We start from the raw sequence: 23,120 nt of genomic DNA on the forward strand, positions 1-23,120 counted from the left end.
ATTGACACCGAGCCCGCACGTACCCACTTTCGAATATATCGTATCCAAAATTTTCAATAATTCTTTGATTGCCTCTCTAACTAGTAAGGACGCTGTACTTAAAGAGGTCAGAGATTGCATCTTGACCAACAACGAAAGCCGATTAAAAGCAAAAAACCCCTACATACACTCGTATTGGAGGGACCTGTACGTGCGCTCCGGGTGCGTGTGCGTAGATGAACGAGTGGTTATCCCTAACGTGCTCCGCGAAGCGCTGATCGATGATATCCTTTCAAGTCACCCAGGTACCTGGGGCATGATTTGTATGGCTACACATTGCTGGTGGCCCTACATGCACCGGGAATTAATAGTCAAATCCACTGAGTGCAAACCGTGCACAGTAATCGGTAAGAATCTTAAATCAGTTATTACTGCTAAGCAATTCACTCCTCATATACCATGTGTTGAACCTAATCAAGAAATTCAAATCGATTTTGGGGGACCAATTTTTGATGAAAAGGGCAATGAGGTTTACTTTTTGGCAGCAATTGATCGCTTTTCTAAATATCCAACTGCATATATTTACGACAAAGCTAATGGACCAAATGTTTTGAAACTTTGGACATGTATATTGAAACTCATGGAATTCCAAGATCTATCCGTTTAGACCAAGCAAAACGTTTAATTGGACATCAAGTAAAGACTTTTTGTAATAAAAACAACATCGAAATTATTGAAGCGCCTGTAAATGATCATCGTGCTATTGGGTTGGTGGAACGATTAATTCAAACAATTAAGAATAGACTCGCATGTATCAAAGAAGAGAAATTATCTACTCACGCCTTTCATGTAAAGCATGCTTTAAAGACAATCATTCACCAATTGCGTATATGTAAACAAAGAACAACAAAGACCTCGCCCTTTAAAGCACACATTGGAAGAAAGCCTAATACCCCGCTAAGCGTGATTGCAATTAAACCTAATTTGCTGAACTTGTCATACAAGAGTATTATAAATCATTATTTAGACGAGGACACAGTGATGCCAGAAGAGATCCTACCTGACGACAAGTGGATCAATGGATATCGCAGTGATATCGAAATAGAATTTGGCATGACCCGAGCTACTACAGAAGCACGATCCAGGGAGCAGGCCAGTACAGATGGGGAACCAAGATTCCTCAAGACCAAGGCGATCCGCCCCATTCCCCTGAAAGAGCGTGCGGCCGAATTGAATCTTGCGAGAAAGGTGCATGGCAAGAGACGCTCGAAAAAGAACTTGGAGGGTTTATACGAGGTCCTTGCCCCTTGGTCGCACATCCTTAAAGTCAGCCCCACCACGTCGACCATAAAAGAACCGGGCAAGCAAGTGGTGACAGTTCGCAATAGCGATATTGCGAAATTTGTCACACAGTTGGAGAGGCAAACTCGACTGAAAGTTTATGCTGATAGACGCGGACCCCGTTCTGGAGAAAAAGTCGTGGAAGAGCTGATTCACAGCCATATCAAAGAGTTCACCCGGAAGCAAAAGGGTGACAAGAAAATGAAGCACAGGAAGAGAGAACCGGGCAGCGGGGTTTCATCGCAAAGATCGAACATCTCACGCGCGATGCGGGGACTCATCCCAAAATTACCAAACTTCTCTGCGATACGCAATCAACAACCTCCACTCTCGACTAGCGAACCAACCACAACTACGTCTACTAATCCGGCCACAACATCATCTATTACGCGTACTTCGACCGTACCCGTCGAAGCCCATCATATTATGGCTTCGAGACTTCTCCACTAGCGTCTGATATCTTGCCTCCACCGAAACGACCCCGCCGAGCGGGTGATGTGGAAAATTTTGCACCACCTGACACCATTGTCGAATCGGTACAGCAAATTGTGGAAAATCAACCCGAGGAACAAAATGTGTCACCCCGTATCGGCTCTGTCTCGCCTCCCGCTACCCGAAATACGCCTCTGCTATATATGGACACCCCGACGTTGGTTCGGACGATGACAGCCCTCGATGCAGAGAAGCAAGATTCTGACAATGAAGATTGGAATATGTAATGCTCGAAAACTGCAAAAAACATCGTATATTGTATTAATCATCGTATTTTTAGCTATGATAACCAGTAAATATATTGATATTATCTATTTAACCGGGGACTTGTATTAATTTGTAAATATTGTTATTATATAAATTTTGAAAATTGTATTCTACAATTTTCTCTTGCTGCAAAGGGTATGTGATACCCGAACATTCATTTATTCTTCAATTTCATTGATGCAGTAAAATTTATATGATGCCTTTAATTTAGTTCATTATTTTAATCTTAATCTTATGATCTTGTTTCAACTGTCTGGTTAGTTTCCCGCTTCGTGATCAGACATGTCTGATCAAGCATTCACGTTGTGCCCGAGTGGCTTCAGTTTATTAATTTCATTGTTCTGACTTTCTGCAACTCAATGCAGTTTGCAAAACCTTCTCTTGATTTCCCGCTCCGCAAGTAAGCGAAACAAAAGTGAAAGTAGATCTCGCGCCGCGAATAGTCAAATAATATTCTCTCTGTAATCTCGCACCGCAAATCACCACAACAAAATAATAAAGTACGACAGAGTTCGTTCTCAATGAGCTGCGTTTCAATTGGATGATAAGGGAACACGCTGCAGCTTTTTGTACACGCATTTTAAATCAATAGAATATTGAATAGAATTTGAAGTTTTTTTTTAAAAAAATTGTCGTTATTGTTGATCAATTCTATTGAACTCAAAACGATTGGTTTCTTGCGTATTGAAATCCATTTTGTTGTCTGTCAGCCAATTTGTTGCTTTAGTTAATTCATCATGGATAAAATATACATTAAATTGATTCCCATTTGTTTTGGTGTCATTTGCAAATAAATGTAAAATGTCAAACAAAATCAATATTAAAATCAACAAAATCATTAAAAAACTCAACAAATAAGGAAACAAAATCATTAATACACACTGCAAACATCAATGCTGCAAATACTGAAACCTGACATCCAGCACTGGTGATGAGTATGTCTGATGAAATTTTATTCTTAATAAAAAACACCCAGTGATCAGCAAAATTCTTAATGAAACTGAAGCCAGAGACAAGACAAAGTTTATAAGCTTGCAAATAAGTGCGTTAAGGTTGATTGTATCGACGTTTTTAGCAAGGTAAAGGTTAGCACTAATTGCCGAGTCTTCTGCACTTGAACGTTGATAAATGTTTCCACAAGTTTCAAGCATTTGTGTAACTTTAGAATTTTCGGGCCTAATATTATGGTGGCGGTTTTCTGTCTTCTCAACAGCCGATCTGGAACTTTTCTGTGCAACAGCGTCTGAAATAATAGGAATTTTTACCCATTATTATGTGATAGACCTGCAATATTTTGAAATATTCTTGAGCTGTAATTTTGTTGAATATAACTATGTGTTTTAGATCAGCAGAGCCTATCGCGTTGTCTCTCCGAGGAGCAATTTTCACCCGCATCATTTCTGTGGGCTTCAAAGCAATCACCAGGCCAACCTAATACATGTCCGCAATTGTATTCATCTTCTCAACTATCGCATAATTTATTCATCATTAACGAGGTCCTGGTTACCGAATCGGACATTACGGTTGAGTTTTTTTCATCTTTAGAACTCGATTATTTGACAAACTTCGAATGTGATTTCAACTTCAGCGCGCCAACTTTTATTTCCAAGTTTTCATATCGTTTGATCGATTACATACATAATCCTTCGTCTCAATTTCCATTTATGAAAATTAACCTTCACGATCAGAAATATAACGAAAAGACTAAAAGTCGTTACAATTTTACGTGGAGTGAAAATTTATTGGTTATTTTTGCATGCGGCGCAGTTACTTATCGAAATAACGAGCGTAAATTTGTTTCAAAAACGAATCAAATTGATCTGCAAGTCGGTTTACACAACAAAATTGCAGTCTCAAATCAATCAAATAATTTTATTTTGCCGATTAACTTTGCCGGAGAAAGTTTTATTGATTACAGCTTTTGTGGTAAAAACTTTGAGCAGAAATCTAGCCCAACAATCGGTCGAATCAATGATTGCTATAATTCAAATATTGTCCCTTCCAACTTCGAAGAACAGTCAGATTTTGTCATGACAGAAGTAAGCTTGTCGCTTGACCTCAATGAGTTGTCATTTGCCGAGTTTTTCTGCAGAAATAGAGAAAATGAGAATGTTGGTAAGTCGCTTCCGATGTATAACAACTGGATTCTTATATTTTAATATTGCGTTCATGAAGATATTTCAGAATTTTTTGACAAAGGAATTTGAATCTCCTTTCATCATTTCAAATCGACCTTATGAAAAATGTAAAATTTTCTACTTCTATTTTATATTTATACATTAATTAAAAGCTAGCTCATCAACTGTTCAGAAGCAACAATAAAAAATCAACTGTTGTTTTAAAATACAACAAAGCGGTTAGAAAGGATAGTGATGCATTTAAAATGCTCTGGCTTTAATGAAAGGACCAGATATCTTGCTAGATCTTGTGATGTTGCAATGAACTCGGTAATCTTGACCTTGCCCTGAATTGAAGTGTCCCGCATGCCAGAGCCGCAACATCGACATAATAAATTATAATACACGTGATGTCAATGATGCTTTGCCACTGACTGCGAGTCTCGAAAAGTTAATTTGAAGGAAATTAAACAGTTCGGTTCGACAATTATGTATCCTTTAGCCTCGAACGGTAGCTTGCCGTTCGTGTCGGCTAATATGTAATATGGTGCATGCTGCCGTCAGTAGCCTCAGAGGGCGCTGCCATAATTTTTAATAGCTTGTAATAAGTGCTAGAAAGTTTCGACTTTAAAATTATTTTGAGTTGTTTGCGTTTTTACTGATATCTGGTCATTGTCAGTTTCCTAATTTGTCGGATTTAAATGTTAATTCGAATGCTGCTAATGTTTTGCTCTGCAACTCTTCATTTTGATTAATTTCTGGGTTTTTATTGTTCATCTGTAAAAATTTCATCTCACTACTTCATTTCGCGTTTTGATTAACTTTTTTTATTAACTTCTTTTTTTTGAATAAGTTTCTTGGTTAAATTTTTTAATGAGTTCGAGAGTAAATAGGCCAGGCTTAGTGTGGGCCATAGGGCCCCGTTCCCTGTCCTTTCCGAGTATCAACTGTAGTTACTTCTTGCTAACCGTGAGCATGCTGTACTATGATACAAATGATTAATAAATTCTTATTTTTCTTCTCGCTCAAAACACAGTTAAATAGTGTTTGACACTTCGTGATTTATTTACCACGATAAACCACTTTTGGCAATTTATTGTTTTGACCTCGAATAATGAGGAGAGTAAACTTATACACAACGTGTATCTTTATTCGGATAAAATAACATATAAAAAATGACTGTTATCATTAGAAAATCCCTCAATCGTATAATGTTTTGTTTAAAGGAGTAACTGGAGATTTTTGAATTTCATGCATGGTTTTATCAGGTTTTATTGTTTCTGCTCCTGTTGGCCATAACTTTTACCATTTCCGACCATTTTGTGTCCATTTCAACGATTGTGATATTCAACCTATTTACCTAAATTTATTTGCTTCAAGATTTTACAAGTAGGCATTTAGATTCACTGTTTTAACAGATTTAGATGAAATTTTTCTAGTTTGGGGCCAATCAGAAAGCTTGCGCTAAGTTTTTTGTTTTTTATTACCATCTACTTTACTACTATTAGAATTTGGTTGAAGTGAAAAGAGATTAATCTCAGTCTTTCTTTTCCCATGTTTTCCACAATTTTGATACTGTGATTGTTGTGATCGAAGGTTTTATGTCACTTATTTAGCTTTCTTTTAAATCTTCAGTCTGTATACAGTTCATTAATAATCACCCATAGTATAGAAAAGAGTCATGAAATTAAAGTTTTGTTGAAAGTTTTTGCAAACGTTGTACAATTTGTTGTTACTTTTTAAAAACGTTTCTTTTCCGTATCTTGTAAAATATGTTAAAAGGCATATCACTATTGTTCAAGCAATGAGGTTTTCCACAAGATTGTTTGCCTTCAACAATATGGGAGACATGATTAAAAACAGTTTTCGATATTTCAAAATCAGTTGACTTATACTTTTCCAGCGTTTTGTTTCTTAGTGACTGTTTTTGTAACAGACTTTTTAAAATAAAGTGGCAGCTTGTTGTTCGGCAGTTCGTATTTGCTGATAAATGAAAACTGAAGACCGTTTGGAGAAATTGATTACCTTTGACGTAAGATCAATCAGTCCTTCATATTTTTTCTAATTTTGAAAATGTTCCTTCGTTTTTTGAACTAAGTAATTTCAAACTATAACCATGTTGTTAAATATACTTGCATCAAAACAATATAATATTTTAAATCATTTAAATATAAATTTTGAAACATCAATTTGAGAGCTCTTACTTCAAAAGGATTAAATTTTTTGGCTTGATTACTGAAGGACGTTGAACACTGTTGAACAGCAAGAGAAAATAAAGGAAACAGAAATACTGAATTTTCAATCTTTTAATAATCAATTTTGATTAAAATATAGATGATTGTTTTTGCATATGACAAATAGACATCTTGCCACTAAATTTAAGCACTTTATTTCCTAGAAATTAAGGAACTGTAAATCAATGTTCTAAAAAGGATTAAATAAATGACTCGATGATTTTTATTCGTCGCTTATTGCACATGTTCTGTTGTGCTGATAATTCAGCTTTTAGAAAGTGTCTGGACAGATGATTCCCGTAATTGAGTTTAGTTCTCGGGCAAGTGCAGAGAAGTGTTTATAGTGCTCAAGTTTCGCTCAAGTTATGAATTTTGAAAAGCTCTCTCCTGCAATTAGTGTCTGTCAAATCTTATTATAATATTTTCAAGATTGTGAATCTGTTATTGAAAGAACTTCTTCATCTTGATTTTTTAGTTTGCTTAATCGTTGCGCTTAGATAAATTTATTTGTTTTTCGGACAGTTCGAAAATAATTGTTCCAAGACATGTTAAACTAATGAAGATGCGAGTACTGAATACACACAATTTTATTTTCTATAAGTGGCCTGTCAATGTTTGTTGATTTTTCGACAAAATTATTTAGGAAGAGTTTAATTTTCTTGTTAGGACAACTGAAATCTGATTGAAATTGTTATTCTTATTTTAGGAAGATTCGAATTTAAGGCTTTATGTAAAAAAGATCAAAACAGTCCCAAACACCTGGATGTCTTCATTCTGCGTCATCTTTTCATGAACTGGATGCTTGTACAATAATGAGTTTCAATTTTAAAGATTTAAGTAATTCGTTTATTCTTTATTTCAAAGTTTTAATTTCCAAAAATACATTATGTTTCGTAAGCTGATCTTCTTTGCACATTTTGGCGTAGAGTTGAGAATGCATTGTGAATGAGAGTTGTCGAAATATCATGCTACTGAGTTTGATTGGAGTTCTGGTTATTTTAGGGTTTACTTTGGAGGTTCATTTTGCCAACAGTGAAAATGGGAAGAGATTGAATATCATGGCACAAGCAAGTGAGAATGGATATGCCGTATTGTCATTCAACCTGTCGCTCTATTTACAAGGTAATTTTTTGAATAGATATTTGTTGATTTATTTATGGTTGTATTAAGATGTTTTCTGTTGGTTAACTTCAAAATTTAGCTTAATGATACTTCATGTGGAAGTTATGCAGAAACTTGGCTGGAATGAACAACGCGAGTGCAATTTTAGCAAAAAAAAGATGAGCAAACAGTTACTAGTATAGAAAAGATCTAAGCAAATGATGCAATAGATCATTGATAGAAAGTAGTATTTAGACTTGGAACAAACTACAATGTGAAAAACAGTTTAACAATCAAATAAACGTTGACCGTTTTTTTCTACGTTAAGTCAGCATGAGAACCTTCTCTTGAATCATTACCTATAATGGGAACAACCTAAATGGTGAAATGAAATTTCATCGATTGTTTCATTATTATTATTGTTTACAAATTTTCAACTTTCAGAACCATCAATTGGTGAACATGGAAATATTTAACCATTTTAACCTATTTAGCCATATTTAACCATATATAACTTATTTGTTTTTTAATGTACTTGTTTGGCTCTTTGTTTTCAGCCTCGTTCTGTCGATATTTATCTATATCTTCAATGTTTCAGAAGATGACAGACTGGACTACATCGGCTTCGCTCCAAATGAAGCGGAGAGATTTCATTCTAGCGCGACTAAATTCCACCCAGTTAAAGACAAAACCTTCAGAGTTTGCTCTGAAACCAGCTACAGTGCAAATTGCTCATTACTTGTAAATTTCTCTATCAAGAGTGATAAACTAATTCAAAACTTTCATCTCTGCAATTCAAAGTGGAACTCAAATGAGAGGTCGCAAATTTCCCCCTGGACCAGTAATAATTGCTCGCCGAATGAAGATCTAAAAATTAGCATAAATGAAGTGAATGTTGATCAGAAGTCCTTGGACCAAAATGACTTCATAGAAATAGAGGGCAGAAGGTCGCAAACTACTCAGCATGAGCACAACAATGTCCCAAAAGGTGACCTTGACTTGACCTTGGTCCTGTATTCGTGGTACCGTGATCATGCAGCAACACACATATTCGACTTGGCGAACCTTCGGCCCAACGAGTTTGGGTTAATGTCCATTCGAGCTTTTCAGAAGGGTAAGGGTTTCTAAAATTTTGGACAAACATTCTCGAATACTAACATTCCATCAATTTAAGCAACCCGCCTGCATACATAAGATCTGTAAAAGTTTTCTTGAATTTTCAGAAACTGTGCAGCAAATCACTAATTTTTTAATTTGATGTTAAAAAATTGTCTCTTTAGAATGCAATTTTTCAGGCGAACTAATATCTGTGAGGATGGAAAACAATCATTCGCGATGTTTGATGACAAAGTCACAAAGAAACTTGGAAAGCAAACAAATTCCTAATATGGTAATTGGGACCTGCGAAGATAAAAGTTATCACACCTTATTCAGGTAACCATATACATATATATATATATATATATATATATATATATATATATATATATATATATATATATATATATATATATATATATATATATATATATATATATATTATATGTATGTATATATATATATATATATATATATATATATATATATCGCTATTTGGTTAGCGTTTCGTTAGCTTCCCGTACCGAACGCCAAGTCAATATCAGTACCGGGCAAGTCTAATTCCAAGTCTAGGTATCATTACTGATTCAGAGCTATGATCATAACACATTTAAGACTTGTCAGACTTCGCAAGTCTTAATCCAAGTCTTGGCAGGACTTGGCATGTCTAAATCCAAATCTTGGCAGGCAAAAAACGTCTTCCTACTTCGAATTCGTACTTCGAATTGTTTCCGGAATTCCTTTGGCTATATTTTATGAGTCTGTTACGTGTTACACAGCAACAGGATGAATACTTCAATGAAGCTTTTGAAAAAGAGTTAAGTTAAATCTGACTGAACAAAAGGCAAAAGAAATAGACTGGCTTTTATTATTATCTTTCTGAGGGAGTGAGAAAAATACTTCTGAAAATAATTTCGCTTATTGTTTTCTGTTCACGTGGGGCATTTTTCTGGACACTATGTACTAGCTGATAATGACACTATGATAGCAAGATTTCGGACCATTTGAAGCAAATAATAAACTGCCAGATGCATTTTTGAGCCAATTTTGTCTTTTATTCTTGATAGACATATTTTAAGCTTTTTGTGTCCTTGCCAAAATTTCTTGAACATTCACAGATTTTTTTGATAATTAGTCTTTCTAATTGTTGTTGTGGTCTTTTCAAATCAATTTTATTGACTTTCAGTTGATTTTGCTACAGATAGATGATCACTTTAAGTCATTTTTGGGGCCTATTGGTCTATCTTTCAAGTTTTAAGGCTAAATGTTTTTTACGTTTCATACAATTTGTACAACATTTTCTTGTTCAATATTTCAATTAGAGGTTTTATATGGGCAGAGTTATTAAGACGAGCCAATTAAGGGATAGATGGGTTGGTTTTTTTAAAAAAAATATTAGTTCATTTTTTTATTAATAATTCTTTGCATTCTTTCTTCGTTTATCTGTCGGGTGTGGTGGGCCATTGATTTAACTGATTTTTTTTCAGTTAAGAAACTGATTTTTCTTTTAGAAGAAATATTCTTCTAGAACAATTGTTATGACGTCTAGGTATAGCATTTTGTGAAGGCATCGACAGTTTCGTAGCTTACTGATGAATTAACGATTTAGAGAACGATCAATACTACAAAAATTTTTAACTGTGGCCGGACACTTGTACCGGGTGACTTTTCTCTCCATCTTTCGCTCCCCTGTTTTCATATTAAGTGCTGTGAGAAAACATGATGAAAAAGATGTAGATCTATTTGAATGTAGTGGGTTTTAGTTTATGCAGAATTTTTAATCGCATTGACTAAAAACATGACCACATGGTTGTTCTCGCGCTCTCAAATTTATTCAAGTAACCGGGTTCACCTGGAGTTTGATAGAATCTCTATGGTGAGATCAGTCGTGTTAATGGAATTTTTCTTCATATTAATTTGTTTTTCCTTCTGTCAGTTTTTACTGCAATTTTCGTTTCTGTTGTTTAGTCTATCATTTGTCCATCAGTTGTATATTAAGTGAAAATGTACAGTAAAGCTGAAGATTAAGAACAGCTATTATCCGAAATGTATTTTTTATATATTCCGTCGTTTTTTAGTTTAGTGTTTTTCTCGGCCTTGATCGATTTTCCTCTTTGATAATTTGGGTTAAGCGCTATTGGCTGAGGAGAACGGCATTTAAGGTTATGCTGGAAATAGGTTTAAGCCGATACGTGAAGAGAATTTCAAAAAAATTGTAAAATTGTTTTTTTTTCGTTTCCTACCTCTGATCCATTCACTTTGCCTACGTGTTTTTCCGAATAGTTTCTATGATTAAATTCATTGTTTATGTAGGTCAGTGCGATTTAGTTCATATCGTACTTCCAGTTGGTTTTGGAGTCATACAACTATGTTTTTTGCTTGTCGACAAGATTCTTGTACGACCTGACGTCATGCTCACTTCAAATCTTATTTATTCGTTCATGCAAATTCAACTGCGTACGTCATTTTCAATCTTTGTAGAGCGAGTTTTATGTTCATTTGGGCGAGTAGATGTTTTGATACACGTGACTTACCTCATTCAAAAAGGACTTTCCTGACTCTGAAAGAGACTGTTGCTTGCTTTAATTGAGAGATTTAAGAGCAACTGAGTAATTGAGGTTCATTTAAGGGCAGCCAATCAGGACAACACTTAAGTTATACCACTTCTTAGTGAAATTATGTCATGTCAGCCAATAGTAAAAAGAAATGGAATTTTTTCTTCTTCATTCCTATTTTTTTTTAAAAAAAAACTCGAGACTTAAGGTCTTGAAGATATCACAGCACTCTACCAGTTGTGTTTTATTAAATTTTGGCATCAATTTGATAAAAAATATCACGTACGGAGATAAGCCACGCTAATTTAAATTAAAACTGACTATTTTCCGTTATATATAAAAAGGAGCGTATATTTAAATAGTTTCGTGAATCTTAACTTTGAAAAATAGCAATTAATTGCGGTCAATTTTATCAGCAGCTGACAAGACTCCTTTTTGATGCAGCCGGCCATTGAAATTTTCTATTGATTGTGGAATCATACTTCCATTTATATAGTCATGTTCCTTTAAACCTCCAATTGTATACGTTGGGTATGAATTATAAGTTGTACATAAATACAGGCTCAACCAATTATGCGCAAAGCGTAGCTTTTAAGGGCAACGCTCAGCTAAGAGTTACCTGTGAAAATGAGAGAAATTTTTGGTTTGGTTTTTATATATAGATTTGAAGACCTCATGACTGATTTAATTTTTTTTTAAAATCATAAATGATTTGAAAAATATATGAGTACCTCGACTGATTTAAAAATTATTATTTAATAACCGTTCATCGAGTTGCAACTTTTTCTAAATTTAATTGGCTCTATTCTCTTTTGGCCCCCCAGCTTAGTGGGCTGATATCTTTTTGCGCCACCAGGCGCACGTGTTATTTTTTTAAATGTAACGTGCTATATAACAAATTGTAATTTGTACCTGGGGGCGTAAAAAACACTGGGGGGGGGGGGGAATCAGAATAGATCCATTTAATTTACGTTTAAACTTCTATAGCCTTTTGGGCTGTTAAATTTACAGATTGATTGTAAACTTAGCAATAATTTTTTGTGAACTGGCGTCGCTAAGAGAGATTTATTACATCAGTGCCATAAAAGCGACAGACCATCAGGTTTTTTAAATCTTTTTATTGGTCAGACTTTATATCAAGTCGCAATTTTATTCCAAAACCATGGAATGAGTTTAATCAAAAATTTTACATGGTACCATTTTTGTTTATCCGCAAAAGACATCTATCGGTCAAAATCGGGATACCAAAAATTGGGCTAGAATTATAGTTCCTAAAACTTGTTACAGGGAGGGTCGAACAATTAGAAATGGTATCAGCAGGATTCTGTTTAGTATCTAGGAGGGTTTTTTATGTTTCTCTTTGCTCGTAAATAACTCTCCTAGTATTAGAATCTCAATCATTACTGAATTGGGTATGAATCCGAGTATAGATTGTTTAAGACTCACAGAATCGGGATTCGACACATGGTCTCTTCTGATTTCTATCTGAACCAGTACTGAAATTAAATTGAGCTGTTCTGAATCATTTGAATACTTATTATAGACAAGGCGGCTCGGTATTGTGCGATCGCACATAAGTTTCCGACCCCGCTCATCCACAATTTTGGCATAATTGTCTACCAAATGAGAAACAGATGGAAAAAAATTTGTGTATGAACGAAAAGATAGCCTCCAAAGCAAATAACTCAGTGGAGTAAAAAAATCTGCATTAGAATGATGAGATCTGCCAATAATAAGAAAGTGAGTCAAGCCGAACAGCAAAATCAAACAACAACAACAAACATTAATTACATCAAAGTATTTATGTCCGTTTGAAAAACAAAACTTAATAACACAGTCAAAATAGCGTCAGATAAAACTGAAATTAAACAAAACAACCTGTAATTCACCAGAAAAGATATGGGAGGAGCCCATTATAAGGCTTGGTAACAATTAGACAATAAAGAACAAAAACAGTAAATTTGAAAAATTTGCTTATTTAAAAAAAACAATTAATTTCAAAGTACTGAAAAGCATTAGAAATCAAGTAAAATATCCTTTTGGTGTACAATTACCAATGCTTCGTTGGAAGGGAAATAAGAACTGTCAGTATTCAATTTTTTATGCGGTTAAAAAGAACAACAAGTAGACAACAAACAAAAATCAATTAAAACTTGCCAGAGAACATTTTCGAAGCGGTATAGCCATAACTTGGCCCTCAAAATATATTCGATTGCACCTTTTTTGAACTCCGATAATGTATTGTGCGAACTCTTTTCAATGAAGGTAGGTAACCAGGAGACAAAAAAAGCAAAACTGAGTAATACTTTTTTTTTCGAAAAAAGATTATTTCCAAAGACATGAAAGCCATTAATTACAAAATAAAATTATTAAATAGGTTCTTTTGTTCTTCACAAGGAAACCCCTGAGACCTGCAATTATCCAGAATTTGTTTTACGTCAATAAAAAAACTTCAAATGTGACAAAAATCAAAAATTAATGTACTTTTTTTTTGTGAAAAACCTGTGTCGAAGCCAGTAAATTCATAACGAATTCTATAAAAACATTTGATTATGTGACACCAATCCTATTTGATGACAACAAAAATGTCATAGTTGGGCTGTAATTAACGAGACTAGGTTAGAAACTGACAATAAGAGGAACAAATTTGCTAAGTTAAAGTGTTTTTTTATTTTGGAAAACGGTTTTTTCAAAGTCAAGAAAGCAATCAGCTATCTTCTAATATCAGGATATCAGCTCATCTATTCTTCCATGAAAAGCCAAAGAAACAGAGTCATTTTCAGGAAATTTCATAGGACTAGAAAGACAAAGTAAAAACGACAGTTAAAGACAAATTTAAAAAATTCAATTAAACTCGATCATTACTGAATTGGGTATGAATCAGAGTATAGATTGTTTAAGACTCACAGAGTCGGGATTCGACACATGGTCTCTTCTGATTTCTATCTGAACCAGTACTGAAATTAAATTGAGCTGTTCTGAATCATTTGAATACTTACTATAGACAAGGCGGCTCGGTATTGTGCAATCGCACATAAGTTTCCGACCCCGCTCATCCACAATTTTGGCATAATTGTCTACCAAATGAGAACCAGATGGAAAAACACAAAAAATTCAAGTATTTTTCAAAATAAAACTGGTGTATGAACGAAAAAATAGCCTCCAAAGCAAAAAACTCAGTGGAGTAAAAATGATGCATTAGATTGATGAGATATGCCGATATTCAGAAAGCGAGCGAAGACGAACGGCAAAATCAAACAGCAACAACAAACATTAATCACTTCAAAAAATTTATGTCCGTTTTAAAAAACGAAAATTAATAACAAAGTCAAAATAGCGTCAGATTAAACTGAAAATAAAGAAAATAACTTGTAATTCACCAGAAAAAATGGTTATTCACCAGTTCATAATAAAACTTGGTGACAATTAGACAAAAAAGAACAGAAACTTTAAAGTTAGAAAGTTCGCCGATTTTTAAAAAAAAACAAATAATTTCAAAGTAATGAAAACCATTAGGAATCAACTAAATTATCCCATAGGTTTACAATTACCACTGCTTCTATAGAAGGGAATTAAGAACTCTTGGTATTCAAGTTTTTATGCAGTTACAAAAAGAACAATAAACAGACAACAAACTAAAAATCAATTAAAACTTGCCAGAAAATTCTTTGGAAGTAAAGTCATACTTTGGCCCCTAAAATATGTTCGATTGCACCTTCGTCGAACAAGGATAATGTATTATGTGGCGGCTCTTTATGGAAAATAAGCAACAATTAGACAAAAAAGAAAAAATTGCAAATTTATGTAATACTTTTTTTTTCGAAAAAAATTTGTTTCCAAAGACATAAAAGCCATTAATTTCAAAATGAAAAATTTGAATTTGTTCGACCCTTCTTCCAAAGGAAACCCTTGAGACCTGCAATTATCCAGAATATGTCTTACGTCTATAAAAAGAACGTCAAATATGACAAAAATCAAAAATTCATTTGTTTTTTTTTTGTGTGAAAAACCCGTGTCGAAGCCAGTAAAGTCATAACAAATTCTTTAAAAACATTTGATTTGTGACACCAATCCCTTTTGACACCTTCCCTTGACAAAAATAATGTCATCTTTAACCTTTAATTAACGAGACCAGGTAACAAACGGACAATAAAAGGAACAAAATTGCGAAGTTGAAATGTTTTTTTTTTCATTTTGAAAAAACAATTGTTTTCAAAGTCATGAAAGCCATTATCTATCTTCTAATATCAGAACATCTGCTCATCTACTCTTCCAGGAAAAGCCAATCAAACCGGGCCATTGTACAGGAAGTTAAATACGACTAAAAAGACAAAGTGAAACCGATAGTTAAAGACAAAATTAAAAATTCAATTAAATTCTTCGAAAAAGTACTGTCGAAGCGGTACAGAATCACAATCTATAACTTTAAGGATTTAAATATTATCAACTGTGCGTTATTTTGTGATATAAGAAAAATATGTGGCGCGAAAAATGTGATATATGAACTGACAATTTGACAAAACTAGAAAACATGAAAATTGGTCAAATACCTAAAAATTAAAAAAAATTTGTGAAATCTAGTAGTATCAAAGCCAGAACACCATAACTTAAGTCGTAAAACCGCAATAAAGACCACATCTGAATTCAGCAGAAAGAAGGAGCACTCTTTGATTGCTGACACTAAGCTACAAGTTGACCAAATTAAGAGAAAATTGGAGGCAAAGTTCAATAAGCCTTTTATTGTTTAAATATCAAATATTTTAAAAGTCAAAACGACCATAAGCTTTCAGGCAATCAACTAGATAAATTAATTTTGAGCTAATTAGGAAGCCACTAGGACCTATCACTAGTGAGCTTTGATTTGAAATGATCTGTTATTTAATTAATATAAAAAGAAAGATTGGAACAGAACTAGTCCTGCTAATGCTGATTGTCCATTAGGAATATTTAATTTCTGGAATGTCATTGATATAGATATTTTGTTAGTTAAAAAAGCAAAAATAAATGCTGCGTTTTTGATAATCAACGAATAAAGTTAGCAAAAAACGGCGAAGTTTTATTTAAAGAGCACTCTCAACGGAAGTTGAAGTGAAATTAGCCCCCTTTTGAGTTTACAGAGATTGTGTTAGTGGTGTTTGGGTGTGTACTTCCTGCAAATTTAATCAAAGTGAACTAAAGAAACTTATTTCGTGCTGTTTTTGATGAAAAAATCTGAATTTTGTGAAACATTTAGCCGGAATTTCTGATAAAAAAATTCAATGAAAATAGCTGACAGTATATTCTGTCTTTAAACGTAAAATCAACATTTTTTTGAAAAATTTTATTAAGTTTTATCAAAATTGGCGAAATTTTAGTCAAAAATTCCGGAAAATGGTGAATGAAATCAACGGAGTTCACTCTATTTTCTCGAAAGTTTAAACCTCGATTCTACGCTGGACAAGCTTTCTAATGATACCAGTCTCAACTCTGTACGATGAATATATCGATCGGCCAAAATTGACTGATCAAAAAACCCATTTGAGTATATAGTTCCTCCCCCCTCAAGAGGGGTCGGAGCAATTATTGATTATGGAAACGTGTGTTTTAATGCACTTCAAACTTGTGGCAAAAAAGAAATTTTGCTCAGAACAAGTGAATATTTTCCGAACTATATGTTTCAGTTTTATGATTGATGTAGTTGCTATTTTATTTTTCAGGGTCCTTGACGTACGACACAACAATGTCACCATCCAATCCAATGAACTGAGTGGACACAATTTGAGCTATCACATCATTGACAACACTTTCCTTGTAGACGCTCATACAAGATGTCACTTTGGACTGTCGTTTGTGAACACAGATGATTCGAGGGCAATCACGTGCTCAAATGGATCTTCTGATGCCCTCAAATTTGTGTTCACGAGTGAGTTCTTACGTACCATTTTTTTAATTAAGTAATTTTTGTCTTTCAAGATGAGAACAGAGAACAAATTGATCTGCTCAAAATTTCAACCGATGAGGCTTTAGCGATTCTAAAGATGTCTAACAAAGGAGTTAATTGTGTCTTTGAGTTACAAAAAAAATTGTGTTTGGCAATTTAAGGTGTGTGACAGGGCTTGAATTTTTGTCTAATTGTAGTCAACCGATAGTATCTACTATCAATCTGATCGCTGTTTCAGGTGGTCGTTTTTAAACGAGTTCCATTGAGTTTTGAAAACTGTAACATTAATATGGCTTTCCAATTTCGAAAAATTTTAACTTAGATATTTTGGACCTTTAACCCATTGAACTTATCTAAGAAAAACAATTACCAAACTTTCATAATGGTAAACAACCTTCGCGAATGCTCCAGCCATTGACAAGGCAACCATTTTAGCTCTGCGTAAAACAAACAAGAACATCGAGAAATTTTATTGTTGGCAGACCAGATGTAAGCCAACAATCAAGATCTTGCAAGATTCTTGCAAAAATGTTTATCTTGCAAGATATTGCGAGACGATGGTTAACTTGCAAGACTTTGCAATACGATCGCTATCTTGCAAGATCTTGCAAGATCAATGGTTATCTTACAAGATTCTGGCAAGTTTCTTTCGGTCGAGTTCTAATCTCACTGGTTGATACAGACGCATTATGTTTCATTTTAAACAAAAATTGTCCGGGATATAGTTGCCCACATATTAAGAGAATTTGAACACATAATTACAGAGCATAAACGTGTTTTATTGGCGAACAACCAGCTCAGCAAAAAATCAACCGTACAATTGAGTACTGCAAGCACAGATAGAAAACTATTCAAAAAGTTCGAATTGTTCCCTTGACCTTCTGTTATCTCCACAATTTTATTTTTCAATCCAAACTTTCAAATTTACACTGTTATTTTTTTCATACTGGTCTTGTTCGGTCAAGCTCCAATTATTTGCATATCTGGAAGATAAATGATTATCTTGCAAGATTCTGGCGAGACGAATGGTTATCCTGCAAAATTTTGGAGGGAATTGTTGCAAGACGATGTATCGTCTCGTAAGATTTTGCAAGATTCTTGCTAATTGTTTTAACATAACCATTCGAAGTTGACTGGGGTAAAACTTTGATAAACGTTAACATTAATTTTTTTTACAATTTGTTCCAAATACAAGCGATCTCTTTGTTTTTTTGTAGCTATCAGTTGATCCTCATCCACTCAGAAAAATAAGGGACTGAAGGCACAAACTGGTACACATTTTAAAGAAAAAGCGAGCTTCCATAGCACTACTCTAGAGTCTTAAAAACTCCCGGTGATGCGATATGTTGAACTCCTCAATTAAAAAAACAATTGGGCAAAACAGTAACTTAGCTTAACTTATTGTTTTCCTATTTTTTTCAGCTTTTTTATAATAGTTTTTCGGATTTGAAATGAAGTAATAGTTAAACTTTTTACCTGCTGCAACGAATGTTTATTGTTTCATATTGAAACAAAAGTTGATTTAAAAAAAATAAAAAAAAATGTCATCGGTTTGTTTCTTGAATTAAGTTCTGTGAAGCGATACACAATTCACTCGTGGAAATTAGCGTTGACAACGACCACATGTATAAAATGTAAAAATTGTCTCGATCTTGTAGTTCTCAAACCCTACTATTAAAGCAATGAATCTGATTGGTTTTTCGTTTTCATAATAGACTGTTTTGAAGTGAGCTGTCTCTTTATAAACCGTTCGTTGCCACAATTAGTTGACATTGTTCTTCTGACGAAGTTCAACTTCCTTATTTTCGCCATAGACGAAACTTCATTTCAAATCATAAAGACGACACATTTCGTAAGATCTTTTTTTTGGGAAAATGGATGTACTTTTTTGACATATTTTTATACTTACTAATATTAATTGAAATTCCTATTAGAACAGAAATTGGTTGCTCGGCTGTTTGAATTAATTAAATAAACGGAATATTGCCGACTAGTAACAAAACGTGACCTCAAAATTTGTACTCCTTGAGGTACAATACTTTTTTCTAGTTTAGCTATGACTATTTTTTTCTGCATTCACAACCCCCTTTCGCATATAATGCAGTCAGCTTTGAATCAAATTGTGTTATCTAATTACTTTACTTGCTGATTGTTATCAATTAGACCTCAATTTGGCTGTTAAAGAAAATCAACAATAAAGTTATGCTCGATTGCTAATTTTGAAAGTTGATCAAGCAGGAAGTCATTGTTTCATACTTTTTCAAGCGTCCTACTTTTTTTCAAGATTTCACGTTTCATGTCACACCAGTCTTTGAATTAGTCAGTTTTTCGCTCATCTTTCACACTTGTTTCGAAGAGTTCAACCTTCCGAAATTGTATAAAATGAGCAACCAACTGATCAAACTTCTTGAAAAAAATTCTTGGAAGCCTTAAGGCATGTTTCTTGAAAAATTTTATTGGAAGCCCAATTTTTTCTCATGAGACAAAGCATGCACTTTTCAGAGATAAATAAAGCGGATAATTGAAAACAGGAATTGATCACAAAATATAACAACTTCGGAAAAGAGGACTTTTTTAAGGTCTATAATTGAGTCAATATAAAAAAATATTTTTATAAATTGCTCATTTTTCTCAAAACCATAAAGAGTGACAATGAGAGTGACACAACAGAGCCGGCTGATGACCTCTGCGATCCATTTGCTCCTACAATAATATCGAGAAATTCAGAAAAAAATTATTTTTGGGTTGAACGATTATTCAATTGTTGGATCGATTCGCTGCACGAGAATTGCAATGTTACTATAAATTTTAATTGAATTCTCTCTTTGAGTTTTGAACAGCAAAATTGGTGTCTAAAAAAATAGAGTATAGTTCTGGGAAGCCTTCGGCAATTCAAGCTCAGCTTCGGGCGGAAGCGCCCTCGGCTTTGAGCTCTAATTGCCTTAGGCTTCCTAGAACTATACTCTAACATATACCTAGAGCTCTCATTTTTTTCTGATTTGATTTCACTTCTCGTTGTTATCAATGATCTTAAAGTCAGAAATCAATTTTGACACTTAACTGTTGGAATTTTTTTCCGTTTGTGTCACCCCAGTACGTTATTGCACGTGCGTCTGGGGGTGTAAATATTATGCACCCACTAAGTTGGGGGTGGGGAGACATACGGAAAAGATCCAACTGGTTTAATATAATCTTTTAGGTGGAAAGCGTGATTCCCTGTTAACAAACGGGAACTTCATCGATAACAACGGTGGAATTATAGCCCTATACAATTTACCTTCTTCTAATTTTTACCTGGGATCACATTTGAAAACGAACGGATTAATCGACGCAGTTTCAGTCACAGCTAAAACACACATTTCTCACTCTAATAATATGGAACCCGATTTAGTTCACACGATTTTAAGAGGTCACGTCACTGAAATTGTTGTCGACGAATACTCAATTCACGATCAAAGTCTCAACAATTGTGACGTCACTGAATCTTGGCAACAACTTCCGACAACTTTGAACCGGCCAAATTACCCCTGTTATGTAAATGGGAACCCGGTTATTGAAAGTATTAACCAAAAATCAAATTTATCTGCAAAATTCGACAAAATTGTTATGAATAAAAACGGTACTTTTGAAATTTCGTTTCATCTTGAACAGGAATCGGTTTTTCAAAACGAAACGTTTTCGCTTATTGCTGGAACGGATGAAAGACGTTCGAAACTAGTTCGGAGCTTTGTTCCAGGAATTATGAAAGTTTCCAATTATGGTTTAATTTATAATCTTGACGAGAGCTTAGCGAATAGTAACAAAGTTTATGTTTTATTATTCAAAGGTTCTTATAGCGATTTTATGTACTTGAATTATAATTGGGACGTTATTGAAAAACTCCAACTTGACCTATGGAGTTGGAGCTCTAATTCGTCTCAAGAATCTTTTCCAGGGACTAACCCTGTTATTTTTACACCCTCGTTTTATGAGTTGAATCGGAATCAAATTTCATTTTTCCGACCTAATTTGGAAGAAACTGAAAAATGTCAAGCTTGGAAATTTGCTGAAAATTTGGACTCAATTAATGAGTCAGAATTATTATCATATCAGTCCAATCAAAACAACGGTCGAAGTGCAATGCTTAACGAAATCGATATATTTGGCAAAATGGTTGAAATTAAAGCTAATGTCACTTATTACAAGTTTTTCAACTCTTTTTCAAACAATTTTGAAATATTAAACTTATTCGATCTTCTATCTTTAGTAATTTTAGATTCACAAAATAAACCTGTAGTATGGTTTAATTTATTTCCAGGATTAAATTTAGTTTCCAAAAATTTTGAGAATGATATTTCTGATCATCGTTCTTTACTACAAGTTTATAGCCTTTCAACGTTGCCAAATTTAATCCAAAAACCAATTTTTAATGTAGTGACAGAAAACATTTTTCAATCGTCGTGTCAAACGGTGTTACTTTTACCATATCAGCACAGCTTTAAAAATAATTATGGAAAAATATGGAAAAATTATCTCGATGTTGTGAAATTTGGCGATCATTGTTACGCCACAAACTCTGTGGGAAGTCAGAATTCTGTGAAAACGAACCTTATCAGTATAAGGTCAAATCAACAAACAATTTCAAGGTGCAATTCTAAACATTGCAATTCCTATCAAATTCTGCCGAATTCAATTGGTTATGATAATATATGTGACGCTGACAATTATGATGCAAAATTCTGCGAACAAAATGAAAACCAAAATCAGGAATTTGAAAATTATATACATCATATATTAATCAGCGAAGTTGGCGGTTTACTAAATTTTGGAGGTTATCCCAGTTTTGTAGAACTCTCTGGTTATCCATCGTTGCAACTTGATCACATTAGCCGGATTATTGTTTGTTCAACTAAAAAAGAAGGAAAAACGTTAAATATTCTAGAATCTTCTCTGCTTAAAGGGCAATCTTTAAACAGCGAGGGTTTTCTGTCCACAGAATTGGATTACTGGAAACACGCATCTTACAACTGCGAATGTTCGGCTGTTATTTTAGTGTATAACGTACAGCAAATATCGTTTTACGAAATGAGCGACATAGTTCATAGTGAGATTATCGATGGATTGGTTTTCAATAACCAGGCTGGTTATAGTTATGATGAGCTTCTGGCATACCGTCGTTATGGATCGATTGATTCTTGTGATCACTTGACTAATATTGTTACGCCAGGATCCATATCAACATCCATCATGGACAGGTATTGTGGCATCTCCTTTCAAGATATCGAGATAGTCATTTCTTCTCAATATAGTTATTTTTCTGCCAATCTTTTCTGCCAGTGTTTCATTAGATAGCCATTTTTGTAATTACAGCTTATGTTTCAAAAATCGAGCAAGTTCAATCCTAAGTTTTTGTTAGAAGGTTGTTGGGTTATGGGGTTTCGCAAGCGGAATAAAATGCGTTTTTAACTAAGTAGAAAAATTAATTTCTCAAAATGAGAGAATAACAATAATGATAATTTACAGTAGAATTCAGAGATTTATAGGAGAGATCTGATTAAAAGATGAAGATAGTTATTTGATTTTGGGGATGAAAAAGGCTCAAGAATCAGCTGTTTATATGCCCATTATCAGTGCGATGATCTTAGCACCATGATTTACAGAGGGGGGGGGGGTCGCAACGATTACCAAATATGGTTTGCTTCAACAAATATCCTAGAAATCAGTCGCAGGGGATACCATAAATGGTACGCAGTTTCACTTTTCTAATAATTCGTTCACATTTCCGGTGGTATCATAATCATTCAATACAAGCTGGGAAGATTTTACATCAAATGATCTCACTCTAATAATAGTTATCTAGATTCACCAATTTGAACTGAATATTGATTCTAAGCACCATTTCTTGACGGTTCATTTATATAAATTTTGTGACTAATATCAATTTGCTCCTGTCTTGGCAAATTGGTATGTTAAACGTTCTGTCTATTAATTCTCACTAATTTCAAGAGAATAGTTTGATCGAATTTTCTAACACCTC

At 34.0% G+C, this 23,120-nt stretch overlaps 1 protein-coding gene across 1 annotated transcript in view; it reads left to right on the forward strand.

Annotated features, from left to right (window-relative positions):
• The window catches only part of LOC142350374 (uncharacterized), a 41,382-nt gene extending 18,947 nt beyond the window's left edge, over positions 1–22,435 (forward strand). Inside the window, exons 6-11 of the mRNA XM_075402221.1 lie at positions 3,424–4,194; positions 7,433–7,552; positions 8,130–8,645; positions 8,827–8,965; positions 16,881–17,086; positions 20,304–22,435. Coding sequence (XP_075258336.1) covers positions 3,424–4,194; positions 7,433–7,552; positions 8,130–8,645; positions 8,827–8,965; positions 16,881–17,086; positions 20,304–22,435 — 3,884 coding nt within the window. The remainder of the gene's footprint in view (positions 1–3,423; positions 4,195–7,432; positions 7,553–8,129; positions 8,646–8,826; positions 8,966–16,880; positions 17,087–20,303) is intronic.
• Positions 22,436–23,120: the final 685 nt, after the last annotated feature.

This window comes from Convolutriloba macropyga, chromosome 12 (assembly GCF_964194025.1).
Source record: "Convolutriloba macropyga chromosome 12, txConMacr16.3, whole genome shotgun sequence".
Lineage (NCBI taxonomy): Eukaryota > Metazoa > Xenacoelomorpha > Acoela > Convolutidae > Convolutriloba > Convolutriloba macropyga.